The sequence below is a fragment of the Dipodomys ordii genome, unplaced genomic scaffold (assembly GCF_000151885.1).
Source record: "Dipodomys ordii isolate 6190 unplaced genomic scaffold, Dord_2.0 Scaffold59, whole genome shotgun sequence".
NCBI lineage: Eukaryota > Metazoa > Chordata > Mammalia > Rodentia > Heteromyidae > Dipodomys > Dipodomys ordii.
The window spans coordinates 9003954-9029956 of NW_012267275.1; the positions used below are offsets into that span (position 1 = coordinate 9003954).

General features: G+C 32.3%; 1 protein-coding gene across 13 annotated transcripts in view; it reads left to right on the plus strand.

Moving 5' to 3' along the window:
• The window catches only part of Ppip5k2 (diphosphoinositol pentakisphosphate kinase 2), a 64918-nt gene that overhangs the window by 16035 nt on the left and 22880 nt on the right, over positions 1–26003 (plus strand). For 9 of the 13 annotated variants that reach the window (XR_001175263.1, XR_001175264.1, XM_013022054.1 and 6 more), the window contains exons 6-24: positions 1812–1966; positions 3676–3777; positions 5560–5721; positions 7103–7224; positions 8226–8327; positions 9381–9467; positions 10180–10255; positions 10340–10449; positions 11117–11202; positions 11373–11414; positions 11556–11681; positions 11824–11945; positions 12149–12331; positions 14047–14188; positions 16141–16364; positions 20225–20352; positions 21104–21218; positions 24407–24514; positions 24599–24715. Coding sequence is in view for 11 of the 13 variants with exons in the window: in XM_013022054.1 (XP_012877508.1) it covers positions 1812–1966; positions 3676–3777; positions 5560–5721; positions 7103–7224; positions 8226–8327; positions 9381–9467; positions 10180–10255; positions 10340–10449; positions 11117–11202; positions 11373–11414; positions 11556–11681; positions 11824–11945; positions 12149–12331; positions 14047–14188; positions 16141–16364; positions 20225–20352; positions 21104–21218; positions 24407–24514; positions 24599–24715 (2309 nt within the window). In the remaining 2 variants the exon portion in view is untranslated. The remainder of the gene's footprint in view (positions 1–1811; positions 1967–3675; positions 3778–5559; positions 5722–7102; positions 7225–8225; positions 8328–9380; positions 9468–10179; positions 10256–10339; positions 10450–11116; positions 11203–11372; positions 11415–11555; positions 11682–11823; positions 11946–12148; positions 12332–14046; positions 14189–16140; positions 16365–20224; positions 20353–21103; positions 21219–24406; positions 24515–24598; positions 24716–26003) is intronic. The other 4 variants (XM_013022056.1, XM_013022058.1, XM_013022065.1 and 1 more) reach the window with 2 other exon arrangements.

The window sequence follows — 26003 nt, forward strand, 5'->3', positions numbered from 1 at the left end:
CTGAGTGAGGTGGTACATGTTTGTTATCCCAATAATATGAGAAGCATAAGTAGGACGATTATGGCCTAAGTTGGCACAGGCAAAAACATGAAAACAAAAGAGATTGGAATTGTGGCTGGACATTGTGCCTGCCTTCAAGCCCTTGGTCCTTATTTTCAAACCCTAGTACTGCCACGGAGAAAAAGAGATTAATGTTATGGTAATGGCATTTTAGGAAATTTAATAACTTATTAGACATAAAAAGCACCTTCTTTTGCGAATTATATATACTATCTAATCTAAGAAACTTCTCATTTGTATACAGGTGAAAAATTAATTTCCTATTTGGATTGATCACTCTTGTGTATAAGTTACTTTTCAGACTTAAATGATTTCATGTTATATAATAATTGGGATTTAAGTGAGCCTATCTGCATTTCTAGAAATAGTCATTCTACAGTCAATTGTCAGTTTCTCTTAATGGCATGATTTTATATCTAACTTTGAATTTTATGCCAGGATTCTACGAAATGACAAGTTCATAATATTCTGAGGAACAATTATAATTTTTGTGCCATTTTTGCCATAAATGTTGGCATGTGTTGTTTTTATAAAACTACCTACCTACATTATCCAGGTTTACTTTTCTCCATAATTTTCTCCTAGTTAAAAAGAAAAAAAAAGTCTTTCCAGGCCCTGAAGGCTTGGCTTGCACCTGTAATCTTAGCTACTTGGGAGGCTGAGATCTGAGGATTGTAATTTAAAGCCAGCCTGGACAAAGAAGTCCATGAGACAGACTTTTATTTCCAAATAACTACTATAAAAATTTGAAGTGGAAATAGTCTCTCAAGTGATTAAGTATAGCCTTGTGCACAAAAGCTCAGAGCCACTTCCTGGGCCCTGAGTTCAAGCCCCAGGACCTGCAGAAAAGAGTGTGAGAAGGAAGGAAGAGAGGGAGGAAAGGAGATAAGAAAGAGGGAGGGAAACAGAAGGAAAAAAATAAGTCAGAAATTCTCCACAATTCAGTGAAAATTTTTTTCATTCTTTTTTTGGTGATATTGAAGTTTGGTCATATTGAAGATTGTGCTTGCTAGGTAGGTGCTAGCCCTGTGCTTGCTAGGATGGTGCTTCCCTCCTTATCTTTAAACAGGGTCACTTGTGTGTACTGGGCTGCTTGGTTTACAAATCTTATTTATGCAAAGCACCATACCTAACTTTTTATTGGGGTCTCACAATTTCCCTGGCCTGGTCTTAAACTATAATCTTCCAAATCTCTACCTCCAATATAACTGGGATTACAGAAATGAGTGAGCTGTTGTGTCCCACACAATACAATATCTACATTGAAAACTAAATTAAACTTAAAAACAAACATGAACTATTCATCTTTTAAAATTAGAATTTATTTTCAAGTAGTGCTGTAATAAAGTCTTTAATGGATATCAAAGATTTTAGCCATGACTACAAATCAAGTACAAAAGAGGAGGTTTTTAAAAATGTTTATGCTAGACCCTACTCACTAAGATTTTATATATGTAGTTTTTCCAAAGCTGCTTGGGATAAATGATTATAGCATGCAGTCATTAAAATAAGAGAAATTCAATTTTTCTTTATTTTTCTTTCTGTGCTGAGCATTGAACCTGGGACTTTATAAATGCCAGGCCAGCACTCTACCATTGAGCTAAATTCGCTTGTGTTGGTAGGGCTCAAACAGCTTTGTTGGAAGTTAGAACAATAAATTTTATTGCTTTTTGTTTCTTTTTTTAAAAAATGCTATTTAGATGTTATAACACAGCGTGTTTTTTTTTCTTGCTTTTGAATTTGACTTATAGAATGCAATCTGATTGAAGGGGAAGATCATGTAGAAGTAAATGGGGAAGTTTTCCAAAAGCCATTTGTAGAAAAGCCAGTCAGTGCAGAAGATCACAATGTTTACATTTATTATCCCACATCCGCTGGAGGTGGAAGTCAAAGACTCTTTAGGAAGGTAAACTTTTGTAACCTTTATATGAATAATATTCTTCATTGTTATAGAAATTATATTGACACTAAGTAAGCATTTACGTATAGTTACATATTAAACTCTCAGAAATACATCATTTGGAGATAAATTCCCCAAAATGATAATTATATTCTGTTCAAAAAAGAAAGCATCATTGTAGCTATTTAATAGTTTGTAGGAAAATTCCTTCCTTTAAATCCCAAGAGAGTTCCTTGGTTTTTTTTCTCTACCTCCTATTTGTGTTTCTGGCAGACTAAAAATTCAGTTCAAAATACACAGTGTTTTTGAAATATGGTCCACAAAAATAGTTTATAAAAAAGTGCTACTGAACCTCAGGCACTGGTGGCTCATTCCTATATCCTAGTTACACAGGAGTCTGAGATCAGAGTATCGTAGTTGAGATCTGAATATTGTGGTTCGAAGCCAGTCTGGGCAGAAAAGTCTGAGAGACTTTTATCTCCCAATTACCTACCAAAAAAAAAAAAAAAAAGCCTCCTTAAGTGGAGTTGTAGCTCGGTGGGAAAATGCTGGCCTTGAATATAGAAGCTTGGGGACAGGGACCAGGCACTGAGTTCAAGCCCCAGGACTGGCACACACAAAAAGTTGTACTAATAACCTTTATATGCTTAATTGCATCCATAATAAATAGTTGCACACATCATCTGAAATACTACATTTTAATGCTTTATGGATTTAGAGAGATTTTTTTTTAATGAGGTAGTTGAGAAGCTTTAGCCTAAATATCATTGTCAAAAATAGTCTTTTAGTAACATAGTTTAGCAGAACATCAGAATTAAAAGTAAATTTGTAAATAATCCAAAATGCAAATTAAGAACACAATGAAAGAGCCAGGCCTCCGTGGCTCACGCCTGTAATCCCAGCTACTCAGGAGGCTGAGATCTGGGGATCACGGTTCAAAGCCAGCCTGGGCAGGAAAGTCCATGAGACTCTTTATTTCCAATAAAACCACTAGAAAACCGGAAGTGGCGCTGTGGCTCAAGTGGTAGAATGCTAGCCTTAAGCTGAAGAGCTGAGGGACAGCGCCCAGGCCCAGAGTTCAAGCCCCACGACGGACAAAAACACACACACACACACATAATGAAATACTATTTTTATTATAGTGTCAAATACTACATTCTAACAAGTACAGGCAATGTAGAACAGCCATAAGTCCATTATATATTGCCAGAAAAACTAAATTGTTAAAGCATTTTCTTAAAAACTTCCCCAATATATGTGTAATTTTTAAATGAGCCCATTAACAATTCCTTATAGACACATTTGCACATATGCCACATGGTAACACTTATAAAAATGTTTAAAGCAACATTGTTGTAATACTCAAAGATTAGAAAACAATCTAAATATGCATGAATAGGTGAATGGATAAATTCTGACTTAGTTATACAGTGGCAGTTTTAGTAAAATTGAGCATTGCTGAGTTACATGTGACAACATTAAGTAATTCTAGAAACAATTCTTAGTGTTACTCAGATTTGTATGCTTTTTAACTTACCTATAAATTACAGATACTGCAGGGAAGAATATGGTGTCCAACACATAATAAGCATTGTTGAATATTCATATATTTTAAAAGGTTTAAAACTGTAAGATGGAATATCTAGTAAACAGCCATTATATTATTAAAATAATTTAAAATTAATTTTATATTGATGGGTATCTTTTATTTCCAGATTGGCAGTAGGAGTAGTGTATATTCCCCAGAAAGCAATGTACGAAAAACTGGCTCATATATATATGAAGAGTTTATGCCTACAGATGGTACAGATGTTAAGGTAGGATTGATAACAGTATATTTTAAAATTCTGTACATAAGGTGGGATGATGTTAAGATGTAGTGAATTCAGGTATTGTTGATCCTTGACCGGTGGATGCTTGATAAACTTTCTAAGTAAAAATTACTTAGTAAATCGGTAGGGAGGGGAAGAGTAAGAGAGGAGAAAAGAAAGAAAATGAAAAGAATACTGTAACATGAAAATGCATTTTATAAACCTAACCTGGAAAGGATAGCATACTGGCATGGTATACTATAGATAGTGAATATTTTACAAAAGCCCATTATTGTGTTGCTGCTGTGCCAGTGACTGGCGTTGTGAGAGTCTTACCATCTGTCACAGGCTCATGGAAAAATTAAAACTCAAAATTTAAGTTATGACTTCAACTGAATGCATCGCAAATCAAGTGAAAAGTTCATAACTCAAGCCATCTGACATGGATACCATGTAGATTTTAATTCTGAATTTTGAGTTTGCCAATAAAGGATAACCATTTAGCCATATCACATTTCTGTTCTGTGTCTCTTGTGCACTTAAGGATTTTAACCTGATTTTTTGATCCAGGGACAGCTTTGGAAGTTGGAAGTTGATAGATTCTTTTTTAAGAATAGTGTTCTTACATGGTAAAACACCCAGAATTGCAACCAAAATGATTTTATTAGAATATAGCTATTAAAACATTTTAAATGAAACTTTTAATATAGCAATTTATATATAATTCATTAAAGTGTCATTAATAATTAGGGATAAGGATTCTAGTAGTTATTAATTTCCAGGCCTAACGTAAATAATACTTTGAAATCTGTGACATTGTAATGAAATATAAAATATTGCTCGTGATTTGAGTTAGTGATGAGAGTTTAATAGCTCTACTGTCAGGCAGTATTTCTCTCATCAGACTGTGTTTCAAATGTATAAATGCCATCAGAAACCTATCCTTAAAAAATCATCTGATGAATCCCACCAACTACAGGAGAATATCAGCAGTTATATGTGCTGGGCACCGGTGGCTCACATCTGTAATCATAGCTCAGGAGGCTGAGATCTGAAGATTGCTGTTCAAAGCCAGCTGGGATCGGAAAGTCCATGAGAATCTTATTTCCAATAAACCACCAGAAAACTGAAAGTGGCACTGTGGCTCAAGTGATAGAATGCTACCCTTGAGCTGGAGAGCTGAGGGACAGCCCCCAGGCCCAGAGTTCAAGCCCCACAACTGACAGAAAAAAAAAAAAAGACATAAGAGTAGCATACAAGATAATTAAGTCTTCTGCCTTACAAATCGGATTTTACAGTGTGATATACAATAAATAACCTTTCTGCACATGAATATATCATGTTATTTTATACCTCTGTCCTTTGTACTCATTACCTCTGCTTAGAATGCCTTACCTGGCATTTTAGAAAGCAAAGTTTAGGATGGTTTCATTTACAGCTATCCTGTGCAAAAAGTTAGTGAGACCTTAACGAAATGTTAATTTAGCCAGAAAGATTTGTAATCTTAGTTGTCCAAGTGGCAGAATTGTGCTGTAAGCCCTGCTTAGGTAAAAATTGTAAGACACAAGTTATTTTTCTTTCCTTTGTTAAATGTAAACAATTTTAGGATGAAGCCTCACTTTACCTTTTACAATATAACCTTTTCCAAATCATTGAAACTTTTGCTTTGTAAAATAAAACTATATACCCAGATTATACTACCTTTTATTGATTTCTTTTGAATGTATTACTTGCTGATTATGTATTTAACCAGTAATGTATACTATATATATTTAACATTTATGAAAGGTCTATACAGTGGGTCCAGATTATGCTCATGCTGAAGCTCGAAAATCTCCAGCACTTGATGGCAAGGTAGAACGAGATAGTGAGGGAAAGGAAGTACGATACCCTGTGATTCTCAATGCACGAGAGAAACTAATCGCTTGGAAAGTCTGCCTTGCTTTTAAGGTAAGATGTTGTGTAAGCCATAGGGGCCCTTGTAATAGCATTTCAATCTTCTTTTTTGAGTAAGATACATTATTTGGACTTATATAATTAGATAAACAAGCTGAGAAAGTAATTCACACTTCTGAACTGTTCATATACTTTTCAAGTGGTTCTATTAGTGTGAATATATGTTTTTGTATTACTTTATTATTCTGTATAAAATAGAAAATGAACATATTTAAATCTATTCAGAAAGTACAATTACAGAATAACTCTGAACCAATATTTAAGACTGCCTAACTTACTGTAAGAAACTGATTGTATTGCTTTCATAGAATGATTTAAAATATTTTAATAAGCAATCCATTGACCTGATGATAAAAAATGTTTAAAATATTATAAAATATGAAAGCAGTGTAATGTACTTTTAAGGAAAACTTTTAAATTGTAATATTTGACTATCTCAATTAGTCTTTATTACTAACTTTTTATCATAATACTAATAATTAAGTAGAAGTACTGCAATTTGCATTAAATGACAGATAAATTTTGCTCTTTTAAGTTTATATTATAGCAAGCCAAGCACTGGTGGCTAATGCCCATAATTCTAGCTATTTGGGAGAATGAGATCTGAGGAACATGATTTGAAGCCAGCCCAGGCAGGAAAGACCATGAGCTTATTCAGTTAATCCCAAAAAGCTGGAAGTAGAGCTTTTGAGGCTCAAGTGGTAGAGCATTAAATAAAAAAGCTCAGGGACATCCAGCACCTATACCCTAAGTTCAATCCCCAGAACAGGCACAAAATAACTTTTTAATTAATACATATTACTGGTCATTAAACTTTAAAAACATTTTCAGGTTAATAATAATTTGAAGTCTTCTTTATGGAAGAAATGCTAGTCTGTAAATACATTTTAATAGATTTCTGTAACTGTTTAAAAATTGAGATTCTAAAAGCTCAAAATCACATTATACCAATATGTGATGGTATGAGGGTAAAATATGAAAGATAAGAATGTTCTTACAACCTGAGCAGGAAATGTATACCTCTCAATGTATTTTATCTTTCAATTAAAACACATTTATTTCAGGTCCTCACAAATATGTGGTTATCAAGGTTTAAAATAACAACTACAGAACTTCAGCTACTTGTTTTTTTCTTTTTACTCTCTAATCCCTTCTTCTATATTAACTTCATGATAAGAAACTTAGATAGTTATATGGAATTCACAATGTACCTTGGTTTATGCAAACTACAAATTTGTAACTTTTTGCTATTTGAAGTTGATTGAAAAATACTGTTTTTAGGCAGTTATAAAATATGGTTTAGTCCAATAAGACTAGGAGGGTGAATCATAATAATTTAAACGAAACCTTAAAGTTTATAACTTATTTTAAATAGCAAACAGTTTGTGGCTTTGATTTGTTACGGGCCAATGGACAGTCCTATGTCTGTGATGTCAATGGATTCAGTTTTGTGAAAAATTCCATGAAGTATTATGATGATTGTGCAAAAATACTTGGGTAAGAATTTATTACGTTCCTTTTCTTTTTAAATTTCATTAAAACACTAATTTTTAACTTTTCTTGAGTAACTATCAGTGTTCATAAAAATGAGACTTCCAAAGACAGTCAGATCCCGAATTAAACTTCAGATTATCAAGGCTAGATATGATATGATCACTATAGATGAACGCCTAAATAAAGTTTTAAATTCAGATTTAAAATGCTATAACATGGTGATTTTTAGTCAAAACTTTCATCAGTTTTTCCTATATAATTATAAATGAAATGTTTTATTGTCTTATTTACTGGTACTAAACTAACATTTGTGAAATAAGTAACCTAAGTAAAATAGAATTCAGGATTGTTTTGGATGATAATTCTTCCTAGATACATATTTACTTGAAGATATTATTATAACATCAAGCTAATGTAAAAGGAATTATTATTTTATATTTTTGGTCAAAGACAATAAGTCTGTTTTCTTTATATCTTGATTCAGGAACATTTTAAATACATTTCAAAGGTATGTGACAGAATAGGAAAATGAACACTTCAATAGTCACCTTTTATAGAATATTTCCAATTTGTGAACTTATCCTTAATATTGAGGGGAGAATTTTACTATTAGTAAATGCTATATTTGAACACAATCAGAACATGTAATTACTTGAAAATCCCTTCATTGTTATGCCTATATTAGTACAGTATAGTAGTAATTTATTAAAAATAAATATGGTACCTAAAATAGTTTTATAGAAGGTATGATGTGGCTCAATGGTAGAGTATTCAGCATTCACAAGCCTCATTCAGTCCTTAGCACCATAGTGGATTGGGAGGGTTTCATAAAAAAGACAATCTTGGATTTGAGGATATGTCTAATTACAAACTATATAATCATCATGATTTATTTAAACACGGTATTGATTTCTATTTCAAAACTGAAGTAAACAAATCCCAAATTTGTGCTATTTTTACTACTTAGGTAAGTGAATTAATAATATATTTCTTCGGTTTTAAAGGAATATTGTAATGAGAGAGCTTGCTCCACAATTTCATATTCCTTGGTCAATACCCTTAGAAGCTGAAGACATTCCAATTGTACCAACTACATCTGGAACTATGTAAGTTTGAACTATTCTTATTCAGAACTTCCTTAAGATTTAATTGGTCTATGTTATTATAATAAAAAATAAATTTTGGAATGAGTATTAGACAGTTTACTATTTATGTTTTCATATAATTTCGTTTGATGATAGAGAAAGAAATTATGTGCTTTTACCAGGGTCCAGTAAGCTGAAAGTCATATAATATTTTAAATAAAATCTTAAAACGTGATTAACTATTCATAGAACCACCTAATCAGCCATATAACAATATAGATAACAATCAGTACAAAGGTTCCTAGTAGTCTTATAACTTTGGCTCTCAAGTTACATCTTGAAGTAAGTTAATTAAACCAATATTATCAGTGTTTCATAACACTGTTAAGCGCTTTGACAAGTCAGATGTGTTGAATGAATGCTACATATTCACTGCTTAGAGATGTATAGTATCATGTTAAACATTCTTGTAAGTACTGATTGGGAAGTTTATTTAAACCAGCTTTTTCCAAATATATTTCATGTTATTTCTTTTACATAATTGTAATAATCCCTAAGGATTGTATACAGTGGTTTACCCTTTGTCAAATGTTACCTTATATTTCTTAACCTTTGCATGCTTCTAAAACACTTACCTTCCAGTAATTTGAATTATTTAAGTACTTACTCTTCACATGAGAAAAATAGAGCAAATATATAAAACAACCATCGAGTAAAGCTGTTTGGTTTGACTTAATGAAATTTCAGCCTATAATACTCTTAATGGAACAATATGAATATTTAATAGAGTTCAACCATCAGAGTATATTCTCTTTTATCCCAGGGTTAACACTGTCATCTCTAGGAAGAGAAAGTGTTATATTATATATCTTAATATCTTCCCCTTCCTCTGGCTGCTTAAATCCTTTTCAGGATTTGATCTCATAAAATGAGACTGGATTATTATAAATATTGTTTTTTATGGGGAAGATCTTAAAATGGTAAATGATTGTCTTCAGTAATTGATTGGACACTAGAATTATAGAGTACATATCTTTGTAAGAAAATTAAGAGCATACTTTTCTTTCATTTTAGGATGGAGCTTAGATGTGTCATAGCTGTCATTCGTCATGGGGATCGAACACCAAAGCAAAAAATGAAAATGGAAGTGAGGCATCAAAAGTATGGTTCAAAAAATAAGTTAATGTTCATAATCAGATTTAATGTTTTGATATGTTAAGCTTTTTTGATAAGTATTTCATATGGAAAAAATGCTAGTATTTCTTGACCATGATAGATAAACCACTAAATTCATACAAATATAGAAAATATAGATGCTAATTCCTGATATTATTGTGGCAGATTCACTAAATATTAGTATTACCAGGCTTTTATAAAGGGAGTTACATTCTCTTGCATTGCATTCTGAAAACTATTAACCTTTTAACCTTTTGGAAGAAAAATAGTGAATTCTAAACTATGCACTGACTTCAGAGAGTATATTTTTGTTTAATTTCTGTTCAGTTTTCATCTTGAGAAAAAATTTTAAATATCATACCTATTAATGTAGTTGAGGAAGGTTCTGAGTTTTATCAGAAAAGTAGAGAAGCAAAAGGTTGGTGTATTTTTTCTGAGCATTTGTACTCGGGTGGATTATGTGAACCCAAGAATTTGAGGTTAAGCTAGGCAACACAGCAACACCCTGTCTCTGAGGTAATATAAATAGTGATACAGTGAAAGTGAAAACACAATAATTAAAAATCTGTAGATTTTTGTGTTTATTTCCACATTAAAATTTTGAATATATGATTTATATATGTGAATTTATATATTTTTATATTTATCTCTATATATGTATAACAAATAACTAACAATGCTCTATATTTTTCACAAGATTTTTTGATCTCTTTGAAAAGTGTAATGGATATAAATCAGGGAAGTTAAAACTCAAGAAGCCAAAACAATTACAGGCAAGTCTGTTTACTTTTATATTCTTTTAAAGTTTTCAATAAATTTAAATAAAAATTTAAATGTTTTGTTAATTTATTTTAAAGGAAGTGCTGGATATTGCACGACAACTTCTAATGGAGCTGGGACAGAATAATGATTCTGAAATTGAAGAAAATAAACCAAAACTTGAACAACTTAAGACTGTTTTAGAAATGTGAGTATTTTTTTTGAAAGTCTTACTTTTGATAACTACTTATAGTTCTTTTTCCATATTAGTTTTCTACAGCTTAAACATTTTTGTTTTCTTCTTGATCATTACAGTTGAAAAGGAATACATAAAAATCTAATGTGATAAAATAGGTTTTTATATCAGTGAATTTTATTTTAATGGAAAGATTCAAAGAAGAAACATCATATTTTGATGTTCTATGAAATACTACTTAGAATGAATTTCACATTGCAATATTAACCCCAGATTCAGTGCTGTTTAAATTTAAAAATGTTTCAAACTATATTTTAAGCCATCAATTCTGGAAATAAACTTTACATGTCATTAATAATCTTAGGCTCTTTCTTACTAAAGGTAAACACTTTTATATTTTTGCACGTGTCATTCTGTTTTACTTCAGAATTGTCTAACTTTTGTCAAAGCAATTTTTTACATTTTATTTTCAATAGATTAGAATGACTGCTGTGGTACAAATTTTCTAGGAAAATTTGAAAGAGTTTACTAAGGCAGTAACAAAAAAGACAGTATAGAATTAGTATTTCTCTGTTCCTCCATTTTAGTTTTCCTTAATACTAATATTAATGCTAATCTTCATATTATTCATCAGTACTTTATGAATCCTATTCATTTGGCTTGCCATTTTATTTTTCAGGTATGGCCATTTTTCTGGAATAAATCGTAAGGTCCAATTGACATATCTCCCTCATGGTTGTCCTAAAACATCTAGTGAAGAGGAAGGTTTGTCATTTTAATGTCTACTAAGTTTTATATATTTAGTTAAACTTTCTATACATTGTTGATTTCTTTTGAATGCTGGCCAAATCACTAAGAAGGGAAAAAATAATTCTCTGAAAATACTGGGAGCCTTTCCACATTTGAGATTTTAAAATTAAGTAATATTTTCACAGGTACAGCAAAAGTCATTTTTAATGGAAGCAATATCCCACAAAGTAGGTACATTTAGAAAATATAATAATTTATACATAGTCCAAATTTAACTGCAGAAGAGAACACAGTGAAAAAGATTTATACTGACAAATACATGTTTGTCAATGAACTTAACATTTGTGTTATTTGCTCATGTATTTTAGATAGTCGAAGAGAACAACCATCCTTACTTTTGGTTCTAAAATGGGGAGGAGAATTAACCCCTGCTGGAAGGGTCCAGGCTGAAGAACTTGGAAGAGCTTTTAGGTGTATGTATCCTGGAGGGCAAGGTAAGTCTTGAAATTTCTTGAATGTAATGAAAAACATACATTTTATTTTCAAATTCTGGTTTATTTTGTGATACTGTTAAGCACTTGTAGAAATACAGTGAAATAAAAATATAGCTTAAGTGATTTGAGGATTTATTTCCAGGAGATTATGCAGGATTTCCTGGTTGCGGTTTACTTCGATTACATAGCACCTACCGACATGACCTCAAAATATATGCTTCTGATGAAGGACGAGTCCAGATGACCGCAGCTGCTTTTGCAAAGGTATATGAAAAAAGAGTTTTAAAATTACTAGCATTTTCATCAAGTATTTTTAAACATTTTTGCCTTAGCAAAATATGAAAAACTTCAAATTTTGAACTTCCCACTAAAGCCATCAATTAGCAATGACGAACTATTGAATTATTAACTATATATTACGTTATTTTGCATATTTGTAAATTGTTGATTTTATTTCATGTGTTTAGGGGTTATTGGCTCTAGAAGGAGAGCTTACACCCATTCTTGTTCAGATGGTGAAAAGTGCAAACATGAATGGTCTCTTAGACAGTGATAGTGATTCTCTGAGCAGTTGTCAGCAACGTGTGAAAGCAAGACTTCATGAAATTCTTCAGAAAGACAGAGATTTTACTGCTGAAGATTATGAAAAGGTAGGTCTTAGCAAACTCATTTATATTAGGCAATAATTCATGGAGAAAAGGACATAAGAAAATAGAAGACAGGCACCAGTGGCTCATGCCTGTAATCTTAGCTACTCAAGAGGCTGAGAACTGAGGATTATGGTTCAAAGCTAGCCTAGGCAGGAAAGTCTGTGAGACTCTTATCTCCACTTAATCACCAGAAAAGACAGAAGTGAAGCTGTGCCTCAGATGGTAGAGCAAGAGCCTTAGTAAAAAAGCTCAAGGAGGGCTGGGAAGGTGGCTTAGTGGTAGAGCGTTTGCCTTGCATGCATGAGGCCCTGGGTTCGATTCCTCAGCACCACATAAGCAAAAAAGAAAAAAGTGGTGCTGTGGCTCAAGTGGTAGAGGGCTAGCCTTGAGCTGAAGAGCTGAGGGACAGCGCCCAGGCCCAGAGTTAGGCCCCACAACCGGACCCCCCCCCCAAAAAAAAAAAAACAACTCAAGGATAGCACCTAAACCCTGAGTTCAAGTTCCAGAACCAGCACACACACACAACACACAAACACAAGCACATACACACAAGCAGAGAGTTTATTGCACCATAAGGAAAGCAAGTTAAAGATGTAATCACCAGGTAGAGAAATACTAGTACTAATGGGAGGTAGTTAAAATACTTTATATACAGATGTAAAAGTGAAACAATTAAGATTGTTGAGGTTGGTTTGGGAAGCAGCATAGAGAGGGATAGTTGGATGAAGGTATGTTTCATGCATACATGGGCACATCAGAATGAAACCCTCTTTTACAACTAATGGATGGTTATAAAAATGGAGAGAGAGAAAATTCTTTTTTTTGTTTTTTTTTTGGTTTTTTTTGTTGGTCATGGGCTTGAACTCTGGGTCTGGGCACTGTCCTTCAGCTCTTCAGCTCAACACTAGCACTCTACCACTTGAGCTACAGCACCACTTCCAGTTTTCTGAGTGATTTATTGGAGATTAGAGTCTCATGGCCTTTCCTTTCCCAGCTGACTTTGAACCGTAATCCTCAGATCTCAGCCTCCTGAGTAGGATTACAGGCGTGAGCCACCGGCTCCTGGTGAGAAAATTCTTTATGAATAAAAAACACGTAAGTTGTAAGTTGGTTCAAACTATCTAGTCCTCTATAACTAGAAATAGAGTTTTACTTCAAAAATTTTATATTTTAAAATTTTACTTCATGTGATTAACTTGCAAGCTTAGTATCAAAACTGGGATTTGGAACTATTGTTTATATAAACTATGGTTTATATTCCATTTAAAAGGACACAATAGACATAGTAACTAACATAGTGATTAAGAGTACCGCCTCTGTAGCCAGAATTCAGTGTTTGAGTTGTTTTTTTCACATAATAATTATTTGACCATAAGCAAGTTATTTAGCCTCAGTTAATGACTTCATCTGGAAAAATAGAAGCTTATTATAATTACATGTTGATATGTGTTAAACCTATATGTATTTATTATGTAAATCAGCCAATTCTCATCAAATCTCATATTTTAAGCAGTGTACTTCTGCTGAGTATCTCTGTGGGTAAGCTAATGACAGTTAATGTTTAATATTTTTGTAACATGAAATGTTAAGATTTCTCCTTGGATCTTATTACTGTATGTTAGATGGAATTCTCCATCTACTGGAAAAATCATATATGGTTTTCTGAAATAACTAGGCATAACTAAATGTAAAATGTATACTTTACTCATTTACAGCTTACTCCCTCTGGAAGCATTTCTCTTATCAAATCAATGCATTTAATTAAAAATCCTGTGAAGACCTGTGACAAAGTTTATTCTTTAGTCCAAAGCTTGACTTCTCAAATTAGACATCGAATGGAAGACCCCAAATCATCAGGTAAATATATTTTTCTTAGAGCATAAAATAAAAGTTGCTGTCCAGTTTATTTAAACATTTTTAAATAGTTTTACCAGTCCTCTGATGTTAAGAAATTGAGCCTCTCTGGAAGTATAGTTATACTATAAATTAGTATATATCGAGGAAAGGAAAAATAACTAATTTACGTGTTTTATCTGCGATTGCATGAAAAAGTAGAAAATTCTCATTTGATTATCTGATTATTTAACATTGCTTGATACTAAAACAGCGTTAGCAAAGGGAGAAAACAAGATGTGACTATGTTTCTAGAGTTAACAACTTGAAATTTTTTGTCATTGCTATTAATCTCAAAGATTCTTTTCTGCTAATTATGCTAATTTCTAGTCTAGCAAAATAGTATTTAGAGTTTAGACTTGAAATATAATTTTATAGTTTGTTGTAATTTTTTTTATTGCTTTAAAGTTAATAATATATTTAAAAAAAGCCTTTTGTAAACTTGGTTCCTTATCCAGGTATTTATATCTAGTACTTATACAAGTCTAAAAAAATATAGGTAATGGTATATGCCTATAGTAGTATTTTATATTTAAAAACATGCAAAGCACATGCTGTTATCATTGAGCTACACCTCCAGTTATTAAAAATATGTATAATCATATATATATATTATAATAGTCTCTTGGTATCCTTGTATGACACCAAGGAGACTACATTAAGGAAAAACCACTAATGTTCAAAACCTATAGAGTTCAGTAGTAAACTGTAGTTACTTGATTTCTTTTTTCCTTAGTGTTGTCTCACTTCTGCTAAGGACATACTGCTTTTCATCAAATCTAAAATTTTCACATTATTACTTAAATTAAGCACATTATATGTCCTTTTCACCTTGGGAAGACTATCATAACTTTTACCTGTGTTTTAAGAACTATTTGAGTTTTAGGAATCATTTTCATTAAAGAATGTTTCATAGAGAAACATTCAGAAAATCATACAGTGGTTTAAATGCAACCAATAATGTCTCCCAATGTACGCAATACTTTTCTACATCAGCCAAGTCGCATAAGGAGCAAATGGAATTTTTGTTTGTTTTTGAATTCGTTTTGTGTTTTTTTTTTTAAAAAACTTCTTATTTGGCCATGCTTCATCAAAATATGTGTAACAAATTTTTTAATAAAATGATCTTACTGTCTAGATTATCTGATATATATTAATAGTTCCATATTGTATTTTTATATAATAACTATAGCATCTTATTTTTTTACATTTTTTCACTTAAAAATCTAGTAATAGACCAGAGTCTGTAGCTCACACCTGTAATCCTACCTACTCAGGAGGCTGAGATCTGAGGATTTGTAGTTTAAAGCCAGCCTGAGCAAGAAAGTCTGTGAGACTCTTATCTCCAATTAAGCACCAAAAAAACCATAACTGGAGCTGTGGTAGAGCTCCAGCCTTGAGCAAAATAAGCTCGAGGTCAGTGCCCTGGCCCTGAATTCAAGCCCCAGGTCAAGCACACAAACAAAAAAACTCTAGTGGAGGCAAAACATTGTGGCATATGCCTGTAATCCTAGCACTCAGGAGCCTGAGACCAGAGGATAGGAAATTCAAGGCCAGTCTTGGTTATAAAAATAAGTTTGAAGCTGGGCGCTGGTGGCTCACGCCTATAATCCTAGCTACTTTACTGCCATCCCAGGCAGTAAAGTCTGTGAGGCTCTCATCTCCAGTAAACCACCAGAAAACCTGAAGTGGTATTGTGATTCAGGTGGTGGAGTTTTGGCCTTGAGCTGAAGAGCTGAGGGACAGTGCCCAGGCCCAGAGTTCAAGCCCCATGACCGACAAAAAAAGGCTTGAAACCATACTCAACCACATAGTGACATTTTGTTCCAAAACAAAACAAAATAAAATTGTCAACATTTCCATATAAATTCTTGAGATTCTTAAACTAAATATAATAAAAATGTAATTTGTTGTAGATATTCAGCTTTATCATAGTGAAACATTGGAGCTTATGCTACGTCGATGGTCCAAGTTGGAGAAAGACTTTAAAACAAAGAATGGAAGATATGATATCAGTAAAATCCCTGACATATATGACTGTATAAAATATGATGTCCAGCATAATGGTTCCCTGAAATTAGAAAATACAATGGAATTATATAGGCTTTCGAAGGCGTTAGCAGATATTGTTATCCCTCAGGTAAGTAATTGTTAAAATTCAATTTTCTTATGTTATTGTATAAATAAGTACTTTGAAATATCTACCACAGGGTAAGAGCTAATTGACTTGCATGATCCTGGATAAATCATAGCTTTTATGAATTTGTATTATAAACTTATTGTTGATATTATACATAGTAGCTGTTTTAACAATTTGCTTACAGTTAAATTAAGATGAAATATAAATATATTCTCTATATATGTACAGTAGGATTTTCTCTTGATATGATATATTCTATGGGTTTGGGAAAATGCTGTCACACAGAGAATCAACTTAATATACAAACTTAACAATGAAGCACACAATACAAAAAATATGTTAGAGTAAAAAAAGTTCCAGATGGCATGTTAAGATCTTTTTTCCAACTTAGTAATTTCAAATTACTAAAATAATTTGGATGTTACAAAGTTGAGATTGGAGTGGATCAGACTTTCCAATGGTGAATTAAAGTTCAAAAGCAGGAAAGTATGAGCTATATATACATGTGTACCATGTATATATTAAATATGTATAATATATATAGCTATAGTAAAGTCAGTGTTTCTTAATATTCATGGAAGGTCCAAATTAATGGGATAGACTTCAAAAAGTGGGAATTCAGGTAGTATACAACCTCTACCTATAGATATGTATATATGCTATTACCTATACTTTTGCTATGAAAGAACCTCTATATTGTCAATAGTTATACAAGATAGGTGTATAGCGAAGATTATTTTTAAATTAATTTTAATAATTAGTTACAAATATAAGACTTTAATCACTACTTATGGTTGAACTGGAAAATTAGTTCCATTGTATAGTACTTGCCTAGAATACATAAGGCTCTAGGTTTAATCCCCAATGCTAAAAAAAATAAACTTTTTATAATAATTATATTCATTTTTTTCAAGGTGAGTTTCAGTATATCTAAATATTAACAGTCAGTGACTAAATAAACAGACATCCTTCATGTAATTGTTCTCACAGTAACTTTTATTACTTGTCTTATTTAATTTTACCTCTCTTTTTAGAAATATACATTTCTAAAATATACATTTTAGAATTGAGAATGAAAATGATGGTGTGAGCCTAAAAGAGTAGTCAAGTGTTAATGGAATTTTTGAGGATAATTGTCCTCCTTACATTGTATATATGTCTCAGTTATTTTGCTTGCACAACTGAAGAAACTGCTCATTATATGCTATAGATTAAGTATTTGTAACATTTTAAAGTATCAGATTTAAAAGAAAGACTTTTTATTGTTAAAAAGATTTGAGTCATTTTTGCCTGTTAATTTTTCAAGTGTAATTGTTATTGTATAAGTTACTTTTTTAGTCTTAGATCTCTTTAATCTATTTATTTAATGTGACTGAGTTTGAACTTAGTGTCTTAGACTTACTAGGCAGGCACTCTATGACCAGCCAGCTCCTAAATCTTGGGACAAAACAAAAATTATACCCAAACTGCCAGTCTTATTTTTGGTAAATTCACAAATTTAAAAGCAAAGTTTTGGGCTGGGAAGGTGGCTCAGTGGTAGAGCACTTGCCTTGCATGCTCGAGGCCCTGGGTTCGATTCCTCAGCACCACATAAGCAAAAAGAAAAAAGCCGGAAGTGGCGCTGTGGCTCAAGTGGTAGAGCACTAGCCTTGAGCTGAAGAGCTGAGGGACAGTGCCCAGGCCCAGAGTTCAAGCCCCACAACCGGACCAAAAAAAAAAAAGAAAAGTTTTGTTTATTTTTTAAAATACATGTTTTGGCCAGCACCAGTGGCTTATACCTGTATCCTAGCTACTAAGGAGGCTGAGATCTGAGGATCTGGGTTCAAAGCCAGCCCATGCTAAAAAGTTCCCTGAGACTATCTCTAATTAACCACAAGAATACAGAAGTGTAGCTATGGCTCAAGAGTTTAAGCCTCATGACCAAAAAAAATTAGAAAAAAATATATATAAGTTTTGAACTTATTTTATAAATTCAGGAACAGAAAACTTGGACTTAACATTTTGTTTGATAGGTCTTTATTTTGGCATAAATGGGAATTTCTTCATTGTATAATTGGACATTGAGTTCAATTTAGTTACACTTAGCCTTCATCAGACTCTAAAATCCTCGGATAAAATTCTGCATGTATTCATAATCATTGGAAAAGAAGTTAAAATTATAAATATTTATAGTAGTCATTTGTAATGAAATACAAGTTTGAATAGAGAAAAAGTAATTTTACGTATATAATTCCCAAGCAAATGAATACTGTAAACTTTGAGACTTGATTACTCAAATTTAAAATTTTGACTTACTTAGAAAATGCATGTTAAGAGTAACACTGTTCAAGAAGTGTTTATGTATTCTGGTATACTTTAACACATTACTATGCTTCTAAACACTTAGCTTCTGCTCTTAAATTGAATTTTTATAATTATGCTATGTGAGTTACATAATTCAAATCATATCTAGGCTTGCATAAGACAACAAAGGTCTATACAAATCATTTTAACAGTTGAAGTAACTAATTATGCTAGATATTTATGCTGTTATAAATTTAACATTTCCCTTTTATCTATCTTACCAGTAAATTGGTTCTCTGATTTAAAATTGTGCATTAAAATAGTCATGAGAGCATGATAATAGAATATTTAAAGCCCAAATCTGACATTAAAATTCTCTTAGTTAAGACAGCATACATTTTGAAGTTTGAAGATGATTACTTTCGTTAATTGTATATTATGAAATGTGGAAAAGTTGTGCCATAAACTCCAACACACTGTCATGGAAATCATCACAGAAGGTTTTAAATAGCCTCATCTGGTATTTTAATCAGTTCTGTTTGTGTGAGAAATATCCTAACTACATAGGAGAATAAATCTAAGAATTGTTTGGTACTGAAGATGGTAGCAAATAAGCAAAAATGTCACGTGTAAAAGTGACATATTGTATATAAATATATACCTTTTATATACCCACCTCAAAAGTCATCTATACTGGTAAAATTGTTGACTTAAGGAAATAAGCTATCCTTTAAAATAACTAACCCCAAGATATGTTATCTATTCTGATGTTTTGGCATCTGAATCTTTATGGATTTTCTGTTGGCAGGAAGTAGTTTTAAGCAGAAGTGTCCCAAAATAAACATGGGCAGCAACTGTGTGTGAATTTCTGTGAGGATATTCCTTTCTTCCTGTCTGGGTTCCACTCCCCACTTTATTCCTTTTCCCTTTTCCATTGTTGTCATTCACACAAATCACAAATTTCCTTTTTTCATATAAAATCAATTTATAACCTGTGACTTTGAAGCTAATTTCATTACAGTTTACTATAAAATTACTATATTGTCTTGATCAATTCCTTGTGGTTCTGATTAATTCGTGATTATAAATGTTAAGTTTAATCATTCTGTGGCATCTTTTCTTACTACCAGTTAGAACTTTAACATATTGGCAAAAATCTGAGTCTAATAATGTCTTGGGCTTTTTAATCTTTGCCATCTTGATCGATAAAATTCTCTTGATTTAAGTTTCTATTTCTTTTTATGTTAATTGCCTATTCTTTATTTTAGTTTTCCTATTTTCAGTCCATCTTTTAGTATTATGTTGAAACTACTCATAAAAATTGTATTCCTCTGTTCATTCTGTCATCTTTAGAAGTAAGTTCCTTGCTTTGTCAGTTTCACCACAGAATACTTCCCATTATGCCTAATAATATGAAAGTAGTATGTTTGCAGTTGAAAAAATGTCAAACTCTCAAGATCTCTAATGTTCCAACAAATTTTAATAATATATTTGTGTCTCAGTAGAATTCTTTATTTCAAGAGTTTGGAGCTCTTAGTGATTATATCCCCTGTCTAATACTATGTATTTTCTCTCAGGAATATGGTATAACTAAAGCTGAAAAACTGGAGATTGCCAAAGGCTACTGTACTCCTCTAGTTAGAAAAATTCGCTCAGACCTTCAGAGGACACAAGATGATGACACTGTAAATAAACTCCATCCTGTGTAAGAAACTGTTAGTTGTTTAAGTCCATGTGCATCTATTTTTGCACACTTCAAATCTAATTACTCTTTTGATGTTTTTGTATAGAAGTCAGGAGTGTGTAATTTGGTATACTGTAGAAATAGATTGCCTAGAGATTCTTAATTTGATTTTAGTAATGCTAAGGATCAGATCCAGGGCCTTACAGATACTTGGCAAACACTGCCACTGAGTGGCATCCCCAGCCATGGGTTTTTTGAGACTGAATCTCACTATAATTTAGGCTAACCTTGAACTTGATATCCCCCTTCCTCCATTTCCTAAATACTAGAGTTACAGGAATGACCCACTGTGATGCTAAATTGGAGAAAATCTGTAGTGAACTGGGAAAAGATGTATATTGTCATTATGTGGTATCATCGGTGTGTGTCCTGTGGAAAGCATTAATGTTTGAGGATATTTAGGTCTAAGACCACTGGTGATCTCTTTTACAATGAACTTAATTACTACAGTTTGTTAATTAAATTTACTCAACATTTACTTATTCAACATTATAATCTTTTCCTGAAACACAAAGTGGAATAGGCTTATCCTTTCCCTTTCCTATCTCTTATCTATCAAAATATCAAAGTAAGTCCTTTGTTGTGGTTGGAAAATGTATAGATTTATATACTTGGGGCTTTTCTAATAGTGTTAGATTCTATCTTATACAACAATTTTGAGACAATAATTTTTGAGTAGTTACATTTTAGCACTGTCTACTTCTATCTTCAGGTATTCCAGAGGTGTTTTATCTCCTGATCGTCATGTCCGTACTAGATTATATTTCACCAGTGAAAGCCATGTACATTCTTTACTGTCAATACTTCGCTATGGTGCCTTATGCGATGTAAGTATAATAAATTATTCCAGTCTAAGTGACAATTTTGTTTCCTTGAATTTGTAGTCAAGTTGCTTGTGCTACTGTGGTACTAATTGTTTTGATTTTCCATAACTTTTCAAGGACTTGATATATGCTGAACATGTTGTTAAGACTTGCAGAATAGATACATGTTCTCTTTCCTTCTGAGAAGACCAATTTACTCAAGTGATAATAAAGTACTTTATATCTAAAGTACTTTAAAGTGCTATGTATATACAGATAGGTTAAAGAGATGCTGATAAATATGAGCATTTTGAGGTCAGACTTGACAAGTCTTAGTGTTTGATTAGACATGTGCCTTTTATGTGCCATATAATAACACACCAAGATTCAGAGTTGAGAGGGTTGACTAGCATCAGTTAGGTAGTTTAACTTAAGGGTCTCCTGAGGTTACAGTCAGACAGTGCCTGCCATTCAAGTCATCTCAAAAATGTTCTCTCATGTTTAGTATATACTCTCATTTCTAATATATTGACTGTTAGTTGAGACCTTACCTGGAATTGTCAACCAGAGTAATATCAGACCACTCGTGTGACTTGCTTCCTCGAAATACATTTGAGTTACAAAAGGGAGCTTCCTAGGAAACAAGTATGTGGCATTTCTGTGTCACTTCTATGGAAGCCTTTGGTCCAGGCAGGCACAGAAAGCTATATCCAGATTTAAAACAATGGAAATTAACTCACTAAATGAGCAGAGTATTACTATAAAAAATATGCAGGGTAAATATATGTGGTGGTCAATGCTGGAAAACACATTCTGCCTTAGTGTGCTTATTCAAGGGCACAACAGTTTCTTCCCACAAGCAAAGTTCACTTAGCCTCTCCAGCATCCTCTAGGTAAATTTACTATGTAAATTTAAGAGTCTAGAATCTCGTCTCTAAACTCACAAAGAGATAAAATTTTTCCTGGGCTTTTTTTTCAGCATATATTGGTATTCACAATTGTATACAAAGTGATCTTTAACAGAAAATTTTTTCATACTTATAAATGAGTGATGATTTGGTGATGATTTGGTATGTGTCTATATCATTACTAGGCCTTGATAAAAATTATGATCAAAATTATCCTAAGGTTATTTCAGTGTTTTAGTCCCATCAAAATTTCAAATTATAGCCTGGTACTGCTGATGGCTTGCACCCATAATCTTAGCTACTTAGGAGATTGTGATCAAGACAAGAGTTTGTATGCTTTATTTTTTGGAGGGAAAAGAGACACATATCTCTAACATGGTACTCTTGTTAATCCTTTATATACAATATAAAGTAGAAAGAACATGAAGAGTATAGGAACTGATAGAATGCCTGTGTTTAGAATGATGGATAAACTGGCAGCAGATAAGGATAGCGAATCTGCTTGGATTTCTAATGTGAGTAGCAAGGTTTAAAGCAGAGAAGTGTGTTATAAAGACTTGGAAGTTGTCAGTCATGTAATTTAGACAAGGGTTGTAGGAGTGGATCTAGAGCTTATTGGGATATATAGAATGTAGATTTGCTTTCTAGCACAAAAACAAAACAGTCCCACTCTTTAAAAAAATATGCACTTCAGAAAAATTGCTTTTTCTAAAGTAAAAATTAATGATGATACCAATGGTGTCCTATTTTCTAATTTTTTTTTGTTTGAACTAGAATTCAAAATTCTAATTAGATTTCAGAAGTTAGGTACAGAAAGTGGTCTTCACTTTAAAAAAAAATGATTGTGGTTTCTTACATACTGTGTTCAAGAAGATACCACTAAATGTTATTTAATTTTAAATATTCTTTAGGACAGACTTAGTAAAAATCTGCATCTATAACACTGAACCTAGATGGTATTCTTTATAATGTATAACAAAAATCTCATTTACTTCATCAAATAAAATAGTATTTAAGCTTATTATTTTTAATAATTTGCATTTAGTGAAATTAGAAATACTATACTAATTTATGCTATTTACAGTTTTGACATTTGAACATATTGTCACAAATATTCATCCCCGAAACACAAACATCTATTCACTTACAAAGTGATACATTTTTTTTATTCTATAGCATTTCTTAGTTTAGGAAAAACAAAGGAAATACTAAATACTTTGAAGGAAATACTAAACAGTGAAAAAGAAATATGAAATGAGAAATATGTAATGGCAAGAAGTCTTACATTATATATTTTTTAAAACAAGCACATTCGATAATGAAGTTCACAATATTATATGCCTTTGTTAGGTATAAAATTGTTGAGTGCTTTTATAGTACACTTAAGGCTTACATACAATAAAAGAAAACTATCTTTGGGCTGGGAAGGTGGCTCAGTGGTAGAGCGTTTCCCTTGCATGCTTGAGGCCCTGGGTTCGATTCCTTAGCACCACATAAGCAAAAAAGAAAAAAGCCAGAAGTGGCGCTGTGGCTCAAGTGGTAGAGCGCTAGCCTTGAGCTGAAGATCTGAGGGACAGCGCGTAGGCCCAGAGTTCAGGCCCCATGACCGGACCCCCGCAAAAAAAAAAAGAAAAGAAAAGAAAAAGAAAACTATCTTCAATCTACATAAAGTTTGTAAAGACTTTGATGACAATTAACTATGGACTTTACTTTTTGACTAATTTTACATCTTCTACTTTAATGCTTATAACATATGTTCTGTAATAATATCTTTTGGTTCTGATGTTCTGTGATTATATTTAAAGATCAGTAATTCTCTAAATGAATATGGGGGAATGGTAAAAGATGGTAAGGTGAATGGAACTTCAATATGCCTCCTCCTGCTGACATTTTAGAATCATTGTATATAAAGGATATTCACTATGTATGTACATCACAAACACAGACTTCATTATATTGAGAAGAAAAACATACGGCTAATATATAGTGTTAAGAACTATGATAGCTACTCTGCTTGGTACCTTTGTTCCTTACCCTCTGTTCCTTCATTACTGGGTGTCATATTTCAAAACATGATTTTTATTTTGTAGAAACTGTTTCAGGACTTAAGAGTTTCTGATACTATTGATATTTGTTTAAACTAGCTTAAGACACAGTAAGACGGTGAATTTGAAAGATTTTGCATGTAAGTATTCACCTAATATATATGGTATCACACAGGATTAAACAAACTCTGAAATTGACAATAAAGTGAATTTTAGGAATATAGAATGGAAAAATTCTTACCATATACCATTTGATTAGGAATCAAAGGATGAACAGTGGAAACGAGCTATGGACTATTTAAAAGTTGTTAATGAACTCAACTACATGACACAGATTGTTATCATGCTTTATGAGGATCCTAACAAGGTAAAAGAGTTCTTGATTGATGTTACCCAGGGGCAAATAAATACTTGAAGTTCTTCACTGTAAAGATGTTTTTCATATTTTTAGGATCTTTCATCAGAGGAACGCTTTCATGTTGAATTACACTTTAGTCCAGGAGCCAAGGGCTGTGAAGAAGATAAAAATTTACCATCTGGCTACGGATATAGACCTGCCTCCAGAGAGGTAATGAAGACATGTAGAGAACTTGCAGTGCTTGGTTACCACCATCCTAGATTTCCATAAGGCTTCTTGAAGTTTTCTGTTATGTCCTATACATAATTCTTATCACCAACAGCTTAAACTTTTGAAAATATGACTTAGATGGACATTTTTTAAATTTTTTAAATTTTAACTTTCTAAATTTTTCATTTGAAGTCAAATGTTCAGATTGGCAAAGTATAATTTTTGTTGTTTTCTGAAGCAGTACTTCTGCTAAACAGTACTTCTGCCTAGCGCTTGATGTGAGATATTCCATTTTCATTTTTTCTGTATTAAGGACTAAATACTGTCTGGATGATTTTATGTAAGTTTTGTGCTATTTTTTTTTACCTGAAATACTTATTAAAATTGGTTGTGTAGAAGCTCTCTAGATATGGAATATTTAAGACTATATTTTTACTTACATTTTCAATTTCTTTAATTAATGTACTGCTGATGCCAGAGATCTAGTCCCCTGAATTTAATGATTTTAATTCATAAATATATTGTGGGATATATTGTGCCTTCTAGCACAAAAACAAAACAGTCCCACTCTTTAAAAAATATACACTTCAGGGAGAAAAGGAAATAAATGTTTATTAAATTTTCCAGGCAAAATGAGGACTATATAAGCTCTCTATCTTACAGAAAGGCCCAGACGTGGTAGTGCACAGTTGTAATCTTATTACTTGGGAGGCTGAGGAAGAAGGATCAGAAATTCAAGGCTAGCCTGGGCTACAAAGGAAGATTGTCTCAAAAAAATAAAACAAACAGATAATTAACAGAGAAAATTGGAGTTTATACTTGATACTTCTTTCTGTTAGGAGCTAGTCTATAAGAAAGGGTTTAAGAGACAGTAAGAAAATGAATGACCCTAGAGCCTTTCAAATGGGTCTTGTGTTTAAAAAATAAATCTTTCATCCTGGAAAAAACTCAAGTATTCTTCATATACTCTTATAAATCATATGCATACCTCACACATGCTTCTCCTCTATATGCTTTTTACTCACATTTATTCTTTATTCTTATATATACTGAACCTCTTTGGCTTCCTAATTTATTTCTAGTAGTATTTCTTACCATTAGTGTGTAAATTGTTTTCAGGTTTCTCAAATAATATAATAATTCTGGTGAGTATGTCCTCAATTCTCACAGGTATACTAAAATGGTATAATAAAATATTCTGGATGTACATTACATGGATTGTCTGATAATATGTTAGCAGTTAATTCTCTTGTGAAATCTCAGTTGAAAAGGATTGAATGCTATCTCT